At 44.3% G+C, this 16,406-nt stretch overlaps 1 protein-coding gene and 1 long non-coding RNA gene across 4 annotated transcripts; one reads left to right on the top strand and one right to left on the bottom strand.

Annotated features, from left to right (window-relative positions):
- Window positions 1–397: 397 nt before the first annotated feature.
- LOC307229143 lies at window positions 398–869 on the bottom strand. Its single transcript, XR_013844114.1, has 3 exons — window positions 820–869; window positions 620–717; window positions 398–527 (listed from the first exon to the last, which is right to left on the bottom strand). It is a non-coding gene; the product is annotated as an uncharacterized lncRNA (long non-coding RNA).
- A 638-nt stretch (window positions 870–1,507) lies between these two features.
- On the top strand, window positions 1,508–15,210 carry cc2d1a (coiled-coil and C2 domain containing 1A). 3 transcript variants are annotated; one of them, XM_079999013.1, is made up of 29 exons: window positions 1,588–1,646; window positions 2,146–2,187; window positions 2,288–2,444; window positions 2,586–2,721; window positions 2,896–3,002; window positions 3,098–3,337; window positions 3,567–3,882; window positions 4,041–4,150; window positions 4,312–4,384; window positions 4,682–4,777; window positions 5,263–5,390; window positions 5,561–5,633; window positions 5,744–5,871; window positions 5,961–6,060; window positions 6,457–6,533; window positions 6,665–6,760; window positions 6,911–7,024; window positions 7,302–7,360; window positions 8,800–8,916; window positions 9,228–9,301; window positions 12,354–12,412; window positions 12,504–12,655; window positions 12,747–12,837; window positions 12,979–13,134; window positions 13,467–13,580; window positions 13,679–13,805; window positions 13,934–14,010; window positions 14,500–14,547; window positions 14,658–15,210. In XM_079999013.1, the coding sequence occupies exons 3-29, from the start codon at window positions 2,388–2,390 to the stop codon at window positions 14,688–14,690; spliced, it is 2,958 nt and encodes a 985-aa protein (XP_079855139.1). In that variant the 5' UTR covers window positions 1,588–1,646; window positions 2,146–2,187; window positions 2,288–2,387; the 3' UTR covers window positions 14,691–15,210. The 3 variants fall into 3 exon arrangements, with proteins under 3 accessions (XP_079855140.1, XP_079855141.1, XP_079855139.1); XM_079999014.1 differs by lacking the exon at window positions 2,146–2,187 and having other exon boundaries at window positions 1,508–1,646; window positions 2,324–2,444; XM_079999015.1 differs by lacking the exon at window positions 2,146–2,187 and having other exon boundaries at window positions 1,556–1,646.
- Window positions 15,211–16,406: the final 1,196 nt, after the last annotated feature.

The following is a 16,406-nucleotide window of genomic DNA, read 5'->3' on the forward strand; positions in this document are numbered from 1 at the left end:
TTAATCTCCCCGTAGTTGTCGTTTGCTCCGCACATTGGGTTGGACCCTTGTTTGTTGCTCTGAATGTTAATCTCCACGTGCTCCCCTGTTTCACAGGAAGCCATGCAACCTCCATCATCATTATCAGCCTCCAGCCAGGGAGGCAGGGAGGGCTGAGGCTGCTCTGTGGGAACGCGAGAGGGGGACTTTATAGATTCCTCTTTCTTGATCACTTTTTCTTTCCCTCCGTTAACCTTGCTGTAATCCGCCGATATCACGACTCCGACGTTGCTCAGCTCACAATCTTTGTTAGAGTTCGGCGGCGCTGTTTCAGGGCGCCCAGCTGTCTTTTCCACGGCGGCTTCCTGTGGAGGTAGGACACAAATGCTTTTTGACGTCAGGCGTTCGGCCGCATTTCCCCCCCGTGTGGAATAAAGAGCCTCTTCTGCTGCCTCCCATAGAGTTAAAACTTTGGCAGATTCCTGCAAAGCCGACTGGGGAGGATGTGGCGACGAGGCGGCTGGTGTTGCACCATTGATCTCAGAGTCCTGAAGAGGAGAATACAAATATAATTAGACAGCATACATACATATGCATGTTGAGGCTGAATGTATCCCTGTACCTTTTTCTTTCTTTTTACCTTTGGAGGAAATTTGGGAAGGTCAATTTTGGGCTGAACAATTGAATCATCTGGACATTCCCTCTTCCTTGACCTGAGTGACCGCTGTGGCGGTAGCCCTGAAGTCAGAAACATCAGCAGAAATTTATGCCCAAGTGACTATACCCTGTTAACTCATTACACACAATTAATAAAGTGGTTCAACAGAGGTGGCCTTTTACCAGTACTGGTGTTCCTAGTTGTGTCTTTGCTCATCTTCCCTGTCTGGGGAAAACAATTGAAACCTATTCATAATAAATTAAAAAGAGGAGTCATTCAGATATGTATGTACTATACAACTATGCGTTTGTGTACTGGGCCTTACATTAAGAGTTAGCTTGAGCTAGAAAGAGCTAGCTTTAACACTAGCTTACCGGTTTAGTGCTATGGCTTTTCTTATTTTTCTAGAAAACGTGAGGAACGCTGCTTAAAATAAGTAATGGTTAATATTAAAAGTAATTCTGGCAATTTCTGATTTTCGTGAGAGTCTTCGGTCCAATAACTTTGTTTACGCCTCTTCGGGCCCCAGATAGGGTTGTGCTGCATTCCACTGATTGGAACTCGGACAATTCCAACTCCTACTCGGAAAGTGCAAAACGGACGGCCATGTAATCCGTCGGAATATCGGGGCAAGGCCGCTGGGATCATAGACACCTCGCAAACCGTTACCCGCGGGCGACGTTTCGTGTACATGGGCGCTGATCTGAAAACAGGTCAACATTTACACCAGGCCACGCTGTGCGGTTTTAAGCGCGCGCGCCGATTTCCGAGTTCCGCGGGAACGCAGCGTTCGTTTGGACGCGCGACTCCAGGTTTTACGTCAGGGGCGTGTTCCTACCGAGACGTAAAGCGCGATTGCCGTTGCCGTGGCGACGTAATGTCGGAAGTGGATTGCGCCCGCTGGCTGTTTCGAAGAGTGGAGCCCTGTGCGCCCATTAAAATGTTCAGAACTAACGATTGCGAGCGAACCGTGGTATAAGGTCGCCGATCCACGACATCTTACGTCAAGGTAAATAAATCGATCCCCGGATCAGATTGCGTCGCACCTTTCCTTCTGCCTGGCTATTTAATCTGTATGTACTGCATACGCATATGTGTATATGTCAACTTGCTTAATGTCCAGTGTGAATTGTTGATACAGAGGGCTGTTGTTTATGTCGCTAATTTTAGGGTTTAGTCTATGTTTACATTTAGTTTTCTATTTTTTTATTATATATACTATTATATACTATATACTATATTTTTATTTATTTTTTTCGTATTTATTTAAGGTGCATTGCATCTAACTGTACTACTATTACTATATTACTATGTTTTCAGCACTTTTTAGGTTTATTGTATATTTCCAAATGATTTAATTGTTGTGCATTACATTTTTAGATTTATTCTATATTGCCACCTTTTTCTATAGTGTAGTCAAGTCTTAGGATAGGATTAGGATAGGGTTAATGTTTTATTTTTTTTATTGTTATTATTAGTATTTCCTATTGCTTTCATCCCCCTCCCAGGATGGATAAAGTGTCTGTCCGTCTGTCTACTTGCCGATCATGGTCTGCTGAGTAGTGAAGATGACTTGATAATGTTAATGGCGATATTGCTCCTATTGTTGTTGACGCCACTGCTGTTTCAGCCTTTCCTGTTTCTCAACAGGCGAGGCTGTCCATTTGACAGCTAACAGCTGTGTAGGCTCTCCGTTCAGGTCCGTCTCAGTCGGAGTCTCACATCATCATCGTCATTTAGAGAGGAGCGGATGAGTCGCAGTCGGAATCCCCCTCCACGGGGTCAGGGGGCAGCCCGGGCCAAACAGGTAAAGCACATAATGTTTAATTTGTATATTTTTGCCCATCTTAACCGTGTCCTTTAATTTGATGATGCAACCATTTGAACTGATATTGGCCATGGACTAGTTAGCATTATGCATCAGCATCTTTCCATCTCTGCCCTGTAGATGGGACTTCTCCTGGACCTGTCCCCTGATGGAGGGATGGATGATGGAGGGAATGAGGAGGAGTTGGAGGCAGAGCTTCTGGCTCTAATGGGAAGTGGAGGAGGGAAGTCACCAGCCAAGAATCCTGCAGCCAGAGGTGAGAAAGATGTCCTTTTTTTTTCCTTTTTGTGTGCGTAATAGCAGCTTCATTTAAAAACATTGGTATTTCAAGTGGCTGAAGTGATTGCTCATATAACAGACCATAACAATGCATTGTTAATTGATCAAGGGTTTCTGCTGTTTTACCCCCCCCCCCCCCCCCAACCCCAAGCTCCTGTTGCCATGGCTGAAATAGAGCGAATGGCAGCTCTTTGCATGAGAGACCTAGATGATGAAGACGTAGGGGATGAAGATTTCGATGACGACGAAGACTTACTGGTAACAACACAACGGACCTCCAATGTGCAAAACAAATGCAATTACGTGAATATTTTCATTCTTCACATTGTGCATGTTTGCGTCCTTTTCCATAGGCAGAACTGAATGAAGTATTAGAGGACAATGAAGAGGAAACTTCCCAACCTGCGCCTCCTGCTGCAATGTTATCGGCTCCCAAAACCATCACTACTCCTAGTCCTAGTGCTACTCCCAGTGCTGCTAGTGGGCTGGAGTGTCACCTGCTGGAGCGCATTAACATGTATCAGACAGCCATTACCAATGCAAAGGCTGCTGGAGAATCTAGTAAAGCCCGAAGATATGATCGTGGACTAAAGGTATGACATTGGAAAAAAATAAAAATAAAGACATGACAAGTTAAAAGTCATCATAGGTTGACCTCCCTCTGCCTGCTTCAGCTCCTAGTTCCTCAGTTGCTTCAACTTAATTCATCTTTTTCAGATATCCAATTTTCTTTTCACAAAGTTATCATTTTTTGTCTACCAATTTATGTGACATTTTTTATTGTTCTTTCCTTATTCCTTATTATTCTTCTGTATATGATAGACTTTACAATCAATGTTGGCATCCGCCAAAAAAGGGAAACCAATCAATGAGGAAGAGATCCCACCCCCTGTCGCCACTGGTGGAAAGCCAAACCCTACGCCTCAGCCTGAACCAGTCAAGGAGAAGGAACTGCCCGCCCCAGACCTGACGCCCACCCCCCTTACTAATCAGAAGCCTCTGAGGGAGGCCCCACCTGTTCTCCCCAATGCCAAGCCCCACCACCTGACCCTACCACAGAAGCCTACAGCTGCCATAACCCCTAACACGCCTGCCATTTCCCCCCTCACCCCTGGTCTGCCCGATTCACGGCACTCAGGTACTCCCCCCCAAACCCCCCAAACAGACACACACACATACACACACACCTGGCAATGTGGGGTTTTCACGATGATATTAAATGCACCGCAGATGACGTACACTCACACCCCCTCCCACACACTGACAAAATCAAACACAAACAATTCTTATTTTCAGAGCTGAAGCAGACGGTGTTGTCCAGACAGAGGGAGTACAAGATCGCTGCCATTCAGGCCAAGCAGAACGGAGACTCTGAGCTCGCCAAACGACAGTACCTCATCGCCAAGGTAACGCGGAACATTGTCCACTTCCCGTTACTTTTGATTGGTTTTGGAATGCAATATGTGGTTATTTAGGTGCTTGGTCTAAGGATGTGTCTCTGGCATTGTGCATGCACAGACCAAAAGGGCTTTGAATCAATCCTAATGGGTTTCCCCCTCTCCTGCAGAAACTGGACCCCGTGTTGGAGGCACTGGACAGAGGGGAGTCGGTCAACCTCAGCTCTCTACCGCCCCCTCCTGGTGACTATAACTATCAGCAAACGAATAAAATGGAGAAAGATCAAAGAAATCTGCTTATAGTGGAATCAAGAGTAATTCAATATATTAATGTGGACTTGGAATATAAACCTACTTAGAATATAAACCTACTATCTGTCTTTATTTTGTAACAATATATGAGATCAGCCCATTAATGATGTTAATGATCTAATGATGTAATGTAGTGTAACCCCTGGTGATAACAACTGCACACCCCTGTGAACATATCATTCAATCTCGATCAATCAAAATCACTCCCTGCTGACTGGTTGTCCACAGGAGATGCGGGAGTCGAGTCCTCCGCTCCTCCTCCTCCTCCTCCGAGCCAGTTGTCCTCTAGACCTCCTCCGGCTGCTGCTGCAACAACCCAGGCTGGTAAGAAGAGAGTAATCCGATACATTCTAGGCCGTAATAGCCTATCGGTCTCTAGGTAACTTTCAGAAATATTGCCACTTAGGTCTGTCTGTAGGAAGTATACAAACATCACCAGGTCGTTCCTTGGAGACATGATCCTAGGGCTCCCAGTCTGGATGGTGGACAGAGACTTGAAATGTAGGATACAAACGGAAGGACAACGTGCTTAATTTCCAAGTCCATACTGTAATTGTTTAGAAGGACTTTGGATGCAGTCAGACATATTTCTATCTTGCTAGTTGTGCTCAATCCTTATATCCCTTTGACAGAATATGTAGCGAGGTAAGGTTCCTAATCAGTTACCATGTTGATATGATATGATGATCATAACCATGTTGACACCATGTTGTCCGTTAAAAAGGAAGGTGTGTGTGTGTGTGTGTGTGCGTGTGCGGGCGCGGGCGCGCGCGCGCGCGCGTGTGTGCGTGTGTGTGTGCCTCCCAAAGAGCTGCCTGTCCCTGGCAGCGTGGCGGAGGCCCTGCAGCAGAGGATGGACAAGTACAAAGCTGCAGCGGACGGCGCCAAGAGCAAAGGAGACGACCGAAAGGCTCGAATGCACCAGCGTATCGTCAAGGTAAACAAACCATACACACACACACACTCACTCGATGTGCACTACTTTTGGATCTAAGATCTGCCTCCATGGAGGATGGGTAATAATGTATTCTTCCAGACGAGTCTTAACCAAAATACTTGAATTTTTTTTCTTTCTCGTGGTGATAACTGTCTCCTCTTCGCTTACAGCAATACCAGGATGCAATCCGAGCTCACAAAGCTGGACGGCCGGTCAACTTGTCTGAACTTCCTGTGCCACCAGGTACCCTTCACTGGCTCAGTCTGGCACAGGGATTCCATGGCTATTGTGCATTGAGCAGCATTGAGCGGCATATGTAATACGTTGTGCGTACGGGTGCATTTTCATTTTAGGCTGTCCGCCGCTCCAGGGCACAGAGGGCGGTCCGCAGAGCTTTATGGGTGTCTTGGAAACAGCCATGAAACTAGCCAATCAGGATGCAGACGCAGAAGAGGAGGAAGGAGAAGACGGCCAGCGAGAGGTCAGAAGGTTTAACATGAAACCCTGTGACGACAACACCACCTGAGACGGTGAGGTTATAACGAAACGCTCTGTCCGTCTTGTCCGCAGCATGCAGCAGGGCCACAACCGCAAAAAGTCAAGGCTCCTGCTCCTCAGGCCCCTGGAGGCTCTGCAACTCCGACTCAAGGCCCCAAACTGGGACCAAAAGGTGTGTCTTCTTTCTGTGCTTTCTTTTTACACGAGCATTGTCGCAGCCTCTACTGTTCTCGACCGGCTTTCCACTAAATGTTGAAAACTGCTGCAGGGATTTGCTTCCATTCAGCCACCAGAGCGTTAGTGAGGTCAGGCACAGAGATTGGACAAACGGACCTGTTTGATGGGGTGGAGGTCGGGACTCCTCGCAGTCCAGTCGAATCCTTCTACATTCATCCCTTATATCTCTGTGTCATACCGAAATAAGAGAAGGCCTACTCTGTCCCCCTTTTAACATTATATCTGATTGAATGTGTTGAAGCACTTGATATTAAATCCACTCAAATATAAAAAGCAGAAGTGCACAGTATACTGTGTATTATGTCTCACTTTTTCTATTTTTGACCTGCAGCCCAGCAACAGCTGGATTTCCTGTTGCTGCGGCGACAAACATTTATGCGCGCGGCATTGCGCTCAAAGCAGATGAAGGTAGAAAATGACCTTGTTTACTCTTGTTACTTTGACTGTATATTTTCGAACAAGATTGTCCAAATATAACGTTGAATGGACAACCCTTCATTTTCTTTTTACTTTTGTTTGATATTTTGATGAACTGGCAGGATATGGTTGGAGCAAAGCAGCACCTCAAAAACGGCAAGGGATTGGACCCCATGATCCTGGCTGCAAAGTCTGGCCTGCCTGTTGATATCTCCAAGGTTTGTGTGTGTGTGTGTGTGTGTGTGTGTGTGTGTGTGTGTGTGTGTGTGTGTGTGTGTGTCTCTACTATCCTACACGCAGGTCCCTCCTGTAAACTACTTGTCTGGTGTTGCACCTCACCATCTCTCATTATCTCCCCAACCCTGCAGGTTCCCAGTGCCCCAGTAAGCGAGGAGGATTACTCCCTGGCTCGTTCCCGTACCTCCCCTCGTTCTAGCGAGCAGTACAACAATCTCATGGGGCTCTTAAGACAGCAGCATGAGGTGAAAACCTAAACGCTAAATTCTAATCACAATACACAAGACAGGGTTAAGACTAGGACTAGGGTTATGACTTAATAGGGGCGTTGTTTTTTTTTTGTTGTTGGGGTTTTTTTTTTTTTTTTCATTTGGACTTAAAAGGAAAGCAGCAGCGCTCACAAAATGTATTGAGTCTCAACTTTTCTGACGGATTCATTTGAGGTTGTTTCTGATCGTTGTGTTGTTTTTTTTTCTTCTTTGTTTCAACATCTTCTTTCTTCTTCCATTCCTTTGCATACAGAAATGTCTGGGCTACTCGCAACAGTTCACACAAATGGGCAATTTGGCTGAGACCATAAAGTAAGGGACAACACCATGTTTGTGTGTTTACTTAATTTGCCAGTTTGTTCATTGTGATCAATTAACATGTACTAGAGTTTTGGGAGAGTGTTATTTTTTGTGTATTCAAGAAATATTCTAAAAATTAGCTTGTGAAGTCAACTTACAAAACTTGTGTTGCTGGCAACCCTTGTGATACTATTTTATAATCTAATGATAACCATTATTTTTATAGCACTCAACATGCAACTCAAAGTGATTTACATCAGCAGGAGGCAACATAATAATAATAATAATAATAATAATAATAATAATTAGAAATATGGCTGCAGGCAGCAATACACAAGGTCCATTTTAGTCGTTTTAGTTATGTATTACATTTTGCATAAACTTTTTAATTATTTGATATAACAAACACTATAAATACATGTTATTTCACAAACATAGCTAGTACATGTTACTTTCAATTTGTACTTTATTGCATTTTTTGCTAACAATCTACAATTGAAGAACTCATTTAAATAGATGAATTGCCTGTAATGTGTAATACAGACAACATTTATTGTACATTAACATTAATGCGGAATTTGACCAATTATGGAAGGACTTGCTTTAGGATTTAACGCCTTCTCTCTTTTCATTTTAAGCCTGCTACGTTTAGCTGCAGTAAGCTGCATTTACATTAAATTTCTTTAAAGCAACCGTCTATTTTTGCCTCTAAACCACACCTTGTCTTTGTTATAAATCATTGTTGTGTGTGGAAATAGAGCTGCAGTCACAGTGACGGACAGGAGATTATTGCAGTTCTAACAACACCTCAACCGTGTCCGTTGCTGCAGCAGTTTTCCTGTTCCAGACACTTTTAGCCTGAAAAGTGTAAAGGAGAAGAATTATAATAAAAATCCTAACAATAAAAATAGTGTTCCATCCCTATGGTATAGACCCATAATAATAATAATAATAATAATAATAATTAATCGTGATAATTCATTATAATAATAAATTAATTTAAAAGGGAACAAGCAAAATGCTTTTAATAAAGTTGAATCTCAATTTCAGTTGTGGGTCATTGGTAATTTAGACCGAGAAATCCCTTCTGCATATTCTGAGAATATGTTCCCAAAAACAGTTATACTGCCAACTACCAACAGATATCCAATTCAGTTATATAAACAAATCATTTCCCTATATTTTAATGCTTGTGAAGAAGCTGCAGACTGGATTTCTTTTCATTGCTATGGTGGTCTTTGTAACAATATGTGAAAAATACACTAACAAGGTGTTGCTTATGGCCTTATTCCTAATATTGACTATTAAATTGTATGGTTGTTGTTTCTGTGCGGTTTAAAAATTATTCCATTGTGCCAAGCCAAAGGACTTTATCGTGAAAACATACCTGGTGAACTGTACGTTGCAATGCGACACATGAACGTGACTGCACAACGTCTCCCTCGCCTTAGGTTTGAGAAGCTGGCTGAGGACTGTATGAAGAACATCGACATACTGAAGACGGCCCATGCCAAAGGCCACCCGGTTCCCAAGTGCCACTGCGAGGAGAGGACCTTCAACGTTGTCAAGTCAGCGTGGCTCTCGCTTTTCAGAGTTATAAAACTCGGTTTCTCAGTCAAATGTTTGGAGGATTGCTATCTCCCGCTGTAGTGTGGTGCCAGCCAGTCCTGTTTCCCAGATGGAATCCGAGTGACTCACCGTGACTTGCAACCAATCTGGCACTGCAGCTCCTAACCAGTATCCCAGTGTCCTAGCAGCTGGTATCGGCCCATTATAAATAATAATCAGGTTCACTTGGCTTGCATTGACGCTTGCTGACTGGGGTCTGGTGTCTACATATGATGATGGCTCTGATAATTGTCTTGTTTGTGTTTTGTAGGGTCTACCCTAACCTGGCACCCAACGACATGATGCTGTACATCATCAGAGGCATTAATCTACCCACTCCCTCAGGTGTGTGTGTGTGTGTGTGTGTGTGTGTGTGTGTGTGTGTGTGTGTGTGTGTGTGTGTGTGTGTGTGTGTGTGTGTGTGTGTGTGTGTGTGTGTGTGTGTGTGTGTGTGTGTGTGTGTGTGTGTGTGTGTTCCTCATCGTATCAGATCCTCTGCCTGTCTTATTTTCTGCTCCAGTCTCTTGTTCTAATGCTCCTTCTTGTGTTCCTGCACGCCGGCTGCATTCGATTACTCCTCTAACTGTGTCACAGTTTTCTAATATTTTTAAAGACTCCTTACTTTTTAAACCTGGGCAGTTACGCCGATCTCAATGCCGAGGAACTTATCGACCTTTCAGACTCCACCTGCGCCGATATTTCAGACTCTGTTGCTCCATTTAGGACCAAACGGGAAAAAAAAACTAGGCTTAGAGCCGTGGCTAAATTCAACTGCCGGCACTCTCAGACCTTCTTGTGAACGCGGTGAGAGAAAGTGGAAGAAAGACAAGCTCCGATTCTCATTAGGAATTCTGCGGGAGAGCTTATGTGATTACCAGAGTTTTTTAAAAACAGGGTTTATATCTAACATTGTCTCGGTCAACAGCCTTAAACCTCAGGTCCTTCTTCAACACTTTAAATGATCTCATGCATCCATGTGATACACTGTGTATTGGGCCTATACTCTGTCAAAACTTTCCAGATTTATTTATTTATTTATTTATTTATTTATTTATATCGATAACATTTCTGCTCTGAGATCTTCTCCTACTTCCTTTTCCATTGACCTGTCAGTTGTCCCTTTGTGCCCAGCTGTCTTTGATCAGTTTAAACCGATATCATTACCCTTCTAATCAGAGGTAGTTAATCATCTGGGGCCTGCGAGTTGTCCCCGAGATAGCATTCCCTCTCGGCTTCGAAAATAAGTTTTTAATACCGGTGGTTCAGGTATTCTTGTTTTAAAGAATACTTCTCTTACATCAGGGTGTGTTCCAGCTGTTTTTAAACATGCTGTAGTGCAGCCTCCTATCATAAAAGAGAAACCTGGACTTCCTCCGCACTCTCTAACTACCGCCCAATCTCTAAATGACTTTTTCTGTCCAAAGTCCTGGAGAAAGTAATTCATATCCAACTTCAAGCATTTCTAGATGACCATCGCATTCAAGAAACATTTCAGTCTGGTTTTTAAACAACGTCACAGTACCGAAACAGCACTTTTAAGAGCCTTTAATGACCTTGTTTTAACTTCAGACTCAGGGAAATCGTCTATTTTATTGCTTTTAGATCTGACAGCTGCCTTTGACATAGTGGATCATCGTATCCTTTTATCACATCTCGAACACTGCGTCGGTATCAAAGGTACTGCCCAAAATGGTTTCAGTCTTACCTGTGGTACAGGAAGTTCTCGATACCGTTTTGTGAGTATTGTTCTAACACGGATCCATTTACTTGGCCGGGTACCTCAAGGTTCAATTTTGGGCCCGGTCCTGTTTCATAGTATATGCTGCCCTCTGGACACATTTTTAAGAAACACAACATTCCTTTTCATCGTTTTGCTGGCGACATCCAAATCTATCCAAACTAAAAGCAATGATGCCATGCAGTCTCGGCTGGACTGTTTTAATTGACATCAAAACCTGGATGAAGTTACATTTTCTCAATCTTGATGAAAATAAAACTGAAATTGTTATATTTGGACAAACTGGCCCAGTGGACAATGGTGATACTCTTGACCCTTTGGCTGATACAATCGCTCTGCTGTCCAGAATCTTGGTGTCATTTTTAACAGCGCCTTTAAATTTGATACACAGATTAGATTAGTTGTCAAGACCTGCTTCTTTCAGCTGAGACTCCTGGGGTCAGGGTCAAGGCATATCTATCTCCTAATGACCTTGAAAGACTTATTCATGCTTTTATTACTTTTCAATTGGACTACTGCAATTCTCTGTATGTGGGTATAGGTAAATCTTCCCTAAATTGTCTGCAAGTAGTACAAAACGCAGCTGCTCGTCTACTAAGTGGAACCAGAAAGCATGAAACACCAGTATTGGCTTCCCTCTACTGGCTTCCTGTCTGCTTTAGGAATAATTTTAAGATCTTATTGCTTGTTTTTAAGGTTGTTAACGGGCTGGCGCCACCATATCTTGCAGAACTCGTCCACCACTATACTCCAGCTAGAGCACTAAGGTCCACAAACCAGGTGCTCTTGGATGTTCCGCAATCTGGGCTCAAAAAATAGAGGAGGCCAGGCCTATGTAGTGGCCCCTAATCTTTGGAATAGCTTGCCTATACACATAAGATCTGCCCATACTATAGAAACCTTCAAGTCTCTGTTACAAACACACTTCTATTCATTTGCATTCCACTTGAGGTTCCGGTCAATGTGAACGCTTCGTCTGTTGTGCCGCAATTCTTTTATTGATATATATATTTTTATTTTTCCTTTATTTTATTTATTTTTATTTGTTTTCTCTTACTTTTCTAATAATTGGTTTATCTTAATTTTCACATGTATAGTTTTTATTCTCTTTTATTTGTATTCTCTATATAATTTTTAAATGTAAGCGATCTGATATAACTGTTTTATTGCATTCCTATGGTGCTTCTGTATTATTGATGTATTTCATATTTCAAGCCTGTTCAGCACTTTGGTCAACTGTGGTTGCTGTGTGCTCTATAAATAAACTTTGGTGGAAAGTATTATTTTCTAAGAATGTATAAAAGACAACATTGCTGTCATGACTTTTCAAAATAGCCTATACTTTTGTTTAAAAAATCTTTATAAATGAAATATACTTTAGTATATACATGCTTTTAGAAATTTATTTCGGCACAATACAATTGGATTAATAATGAATTTTTTTCTACAGATTTGTCATAGCAAATGTGAATTAGTTATGACAAATTAAGCCATGAGCACTGAAAGACTATAAAAACCCTGTTTTGATAGCCCTACTGCGGCTTTTGGTGTCTTGTACAATAGTCATGTAGTATTCAACACTGCTCTTCCAAAGTCACACCCCGGTACTGTTATATGGCCCCTACTTCCTTTCTTTTAACCTTTTCATCTCCTCCTCAGGTGTCTCTCCCGGTGACCTGGACGCCAGTGTAAAGTTTGAGTTTCCTTTCCCGAGTGCGGTAAGAAATGGCCGCTAACTCCAATAACGAAAAACCATCGTGGCCTTGAAATGACGTCACCGCTGATTTGGACCTGCTTGCGTTACGACAGGAGGAGGCCCAGAGGGACAAAACCAGCACGGTGAAGAGCAGCAACAGTCCTGAATTTAAGGAGCATTTTAAGCTGAACATCAACCGAGGCCACCGGGGATTCAAACGGGTGGTGCAGTCCAAAGGCATTAAGTTAGAGGTCATCCACAAGGGGTAAGACCGGAGACATAGACGAAAAGATAAGAGACTTCCTGTATCCTTCCTTGTTATTGCCATTGTCTGACTGTTCTCTCTGTCTGCGCAGCGGCCTGTTTAAGACCGACAAGGTGGTGGGCAATGCTCAGCTGAAGCTGGACGCTCTGGAGGAACAGTGCGACATCAGAGAGATCATAGAGGTGTGCTGGTACTATGGGAACATAATAACCTCCACAGATGCACAGGCTGGACTTATCTAAATCTGTGTGTGTGTGTGTGTGTGTGTGTGCGCGTGTGTGCGCGTGTGTGTGTGTGTGTGTGTGTGTGTGTGTGTGTGTCAGGTACTGGACGGACGCAAAGCCACGGGGGGCAAGCTGGAAGTGAGGGTGAAAATCCGAGAGCCTCTGGGAGGGGTTCAACTCCAGGCGGTTACAGAGAAATGGCTAGTCCTGGAGCTGCTCTCCTCCCCCTCCCCCCCGGACAGAAAAAAGGAACGGGTGAGCAGTGGGGGTAAACGAAAGGGGAGAAGCGGCCGGGATAATTCCCTCAATGGTCAATGGGATGGCTTAAACACCACACCTCTTCATCCGATGCTAATTCTCAAGCTTTTGTGAAATCACAATGTTTAAATCCCCTCGCCGGTTACAATCCCAACCGGAATGTTTATTGTCCAGCAGAGTGGCGGGATGAAGAGCAATCCCTTTGTACCATTTCGCTTCCCAAGCCAATGATTCTTGTTTGAGAAACTCTGGAAAAGTCATAAATCTGTCCAAAGTCCAGCGGCTGACGTTGGCTCTAAAACATCTGGTTGTGCCTCCGACTGCACCAGGCGCCGTCTCCCCGGTCCAAACCGAGGAGCGCTCACCCGAGCGGCTCTCCTCCCCAGTACAAACTGCACAGCTTCAGCCTCCTGCACTATGACAAGGAGAAGTTCGAGAGGAAGGTAGGTCGGCCCGTGTCGGGTGTACGTGAGGACGACCCGTTGTGCTCATTTCGTCTTTGCGGGGATCCGCTAAAGCGACCGTGCCGTTTGTGGCTCAGATTGCTGAATACAAAAGGAACAGAAGGGATCCTCCGGCCGACCTGGTCCACCAGCACAGAGAGGTAACACACCGGCTGCAGTGGCAGAAGGCGCAGCTGGAGAAAGGCTCTCCTGCTCTTCTGGCAGGTAACACGTTCTCTCACACACACACACACACACGCGCACACACACACCTCGAGGCAGTTGTGAATACACCCCAACGTATGCTGTTAGACCCTAAAAGAAACTCAAACCTTCCCTCCCTCTGTGGACAGAGTATGAGAATGTGTTAAGACGCTTCATCCAGGGACTTGCTGACTCAGTGAAGAAATTCTCCAGCCAAGGCAACAGGGTGAGTAGCGTGTGCGTGTGCGCTTGCGGGCGCGTGCATGTCTGTTTTGTCTGGCAGATTCACGCAGTCAAAATGGCCGCCGTGCAACCGAAACAAAGTGTTGGATTGAGTTTGGTCGCATGTGATTAGACAAGTGACTGGGATCCAATTTCACCGGGATTGAATTTCCACTTTGCTTTGTTTTCTGCCCCTGATGCGCTGTGTCATGTTATTCTTCAGTTAATGTCATTTGATTAGTTTACTCTGTTTTTTTTTGGGGGGGGGGTTTCCATTTTATTCCCGGACGTGTGTATTCTGCTTTCCTGTTTTGGAACAGCAGACAATATAATGCGGATTCTTGATCGTTCTTTCTCCGCCGTATCCAGTTGATCTTCCTTCCGCTCAGTTGGTTTTCCCCTTCACCTTGTCGTAGGGACCGGCCGTGTTGATGTTCAGTTTAACCGGACCAGGGCTTCGATTGGAACAATTTCTATTTGCTTGCTTTTACAGGATGCTGCCAAGGACGCGCTGGGCAGATTGAAGTTGGTGGAGAGCGAGGTAAAGGTTGGCTGACCGACCAACCTTTTTATTTTATTTTCTTATTTTTTTTCAATATCTAAAATCGTCCTGTTCATTACTGACTCGGTGTATCTTTCTCTCCGCTTTAGTTGGAATCCCTGAAAAGAAAACGCTCCGTATGAGAGAGGAGATGGGAAGAAAAGTAATAAGGGAGTGAAGAGACGACTGTTGCACTGTTATATCAACATGCCCACACACACACACAATCACATACAAAACACTAACATGGCCAGCTTTAGGCGCTCTCACACTCCTTCATAAAACTTGATATGGTCATTATGACTACGTATTCCTACGAAAGAAACCAAGCGTTTAAACACAGTAAGCAGCAGATGGATTATTTGCACTTTAAAAAAAAACAAAAACCCTTCAGAGGCCCCCCTCCTATATTTTTGTCTGGTTTCTTTACCTTGAGAGTTGTGAGGGAATCCTCGTGGGGAGTTGTCCTTCATTGGATTTTCCCTGACACCAGCTTCGATGAATTAGATAAAGATCGCTTTAAAAAAAACAAAACAAAAAAAACATTTTTGGCACACGCGCGTGCGTGCGTGTATGTAAAATGTATGTAAACCCTTTACTAAGGTGTCTTTAAATCCTTCCCAAAGTACGCGTGTGTGTAATGAGATTAATCTAATCTGTCTGCTCCAGTATTCCCAGATTACAGTAAACTGCTCCAGTTTCAGGCGGCTAAGGGAGGCTTCAACCACTTTCCCAGGTATGTGTGTAAGACACCCCCCCCCAGGGATTAATGTTTGTGTCACCAAGGAGACGACTCATTCAGACAGAGAGCAGCCTAAAGGTTTAGGGCGGGGGGGGGGGTGTTTACACCATACTGGGAAAGTGGTTGAAGCTTAGCGCTGGAAATGGAGCAGCTCTTTTTTTTTTTTTTTTTTTCTCTCTGATCTTCTACTTTAAGTCGACTTCCTCAGCTCTGACCACAGTACTCCCCGGTCACAAAGTCTGGTGTTAATGGGGTATAATCCTTTCACTTGTGCTAAAGGGGGCAGGTGGTTTAATCGGATTCTCTGTCTTGATTTCCATTTTAAAACTTAGCTCCGTAATGTAGTGCGCTCTGGAGTCAATCACAGATAATCGATTGGGGGGGGCACGTCAGGTAAAAGCGTGCGGTAGGAAAGGGGGTTTCTCATACGGATGCCACGGCACGCAGCGCATCCAATTGTTTGTTCTCCCTGAAATCCCTAATTGCAGCACAAGGGACCGCTTAGTAACCCCCCTCAAAATAAAGAAAAGACATGCACAATGCAGGCTATTCTGGTATCCTCCTCATGTACTGTGAGTGTGTAATGTGAATACAGGTAGACAGTATCTGGGTTCATCTGGTGAATGTATTCAAATGTGGGTGCGAGAGAACAAAGATGCCTTGGAATCCACTATGTCTGTTGCTTGGTCAGCGCAAGACGCTTATGCCGTTGCGGGAGGAGCATTTTTCCCTCATATTAAGCTGAATTTTCCCAGCCCCGCGTCCCGCGGTTTAATTCCAAAACGTGTCCCACTGGCTCGAATGCAGTGTTGATCTACGCCCCACGCATCCATCCGGCATGTCGTGGACCGTTGTCGGTGAGCCTTTATTCTCATATTTGCCACCTCCGTACGAGGGAGTGTTGGCTCCACAAGCAGTTTCTGGAACACGTGTAAAGGCGGAGAGTCGTCTGTTTGTCCTAATCCCCCGCCCTGATTCCGGTGGCAGATACACTAAATTAATCCCGGTTGAAGCCGGCCTGTTTCGGGCTCCCCACAGACCCCTCACAACACGTCCGTCCCTTGCCTCCTCACTTTTCACTTATTTGTTTCTCTTATTATTTTTTATTTTTTTCACT

This window comes from Zeus faber, assembly GCF_960531495.2.
Source record: "Zeus faber genome assembly, chromosome: 4".
In the NCBI taxonomy this organism is placed as follows: Eukaryota; Metazoa; Chordata; class Actinopteri; order Zeiformes; family Zeidae; genus Zeus; species Zeus faber.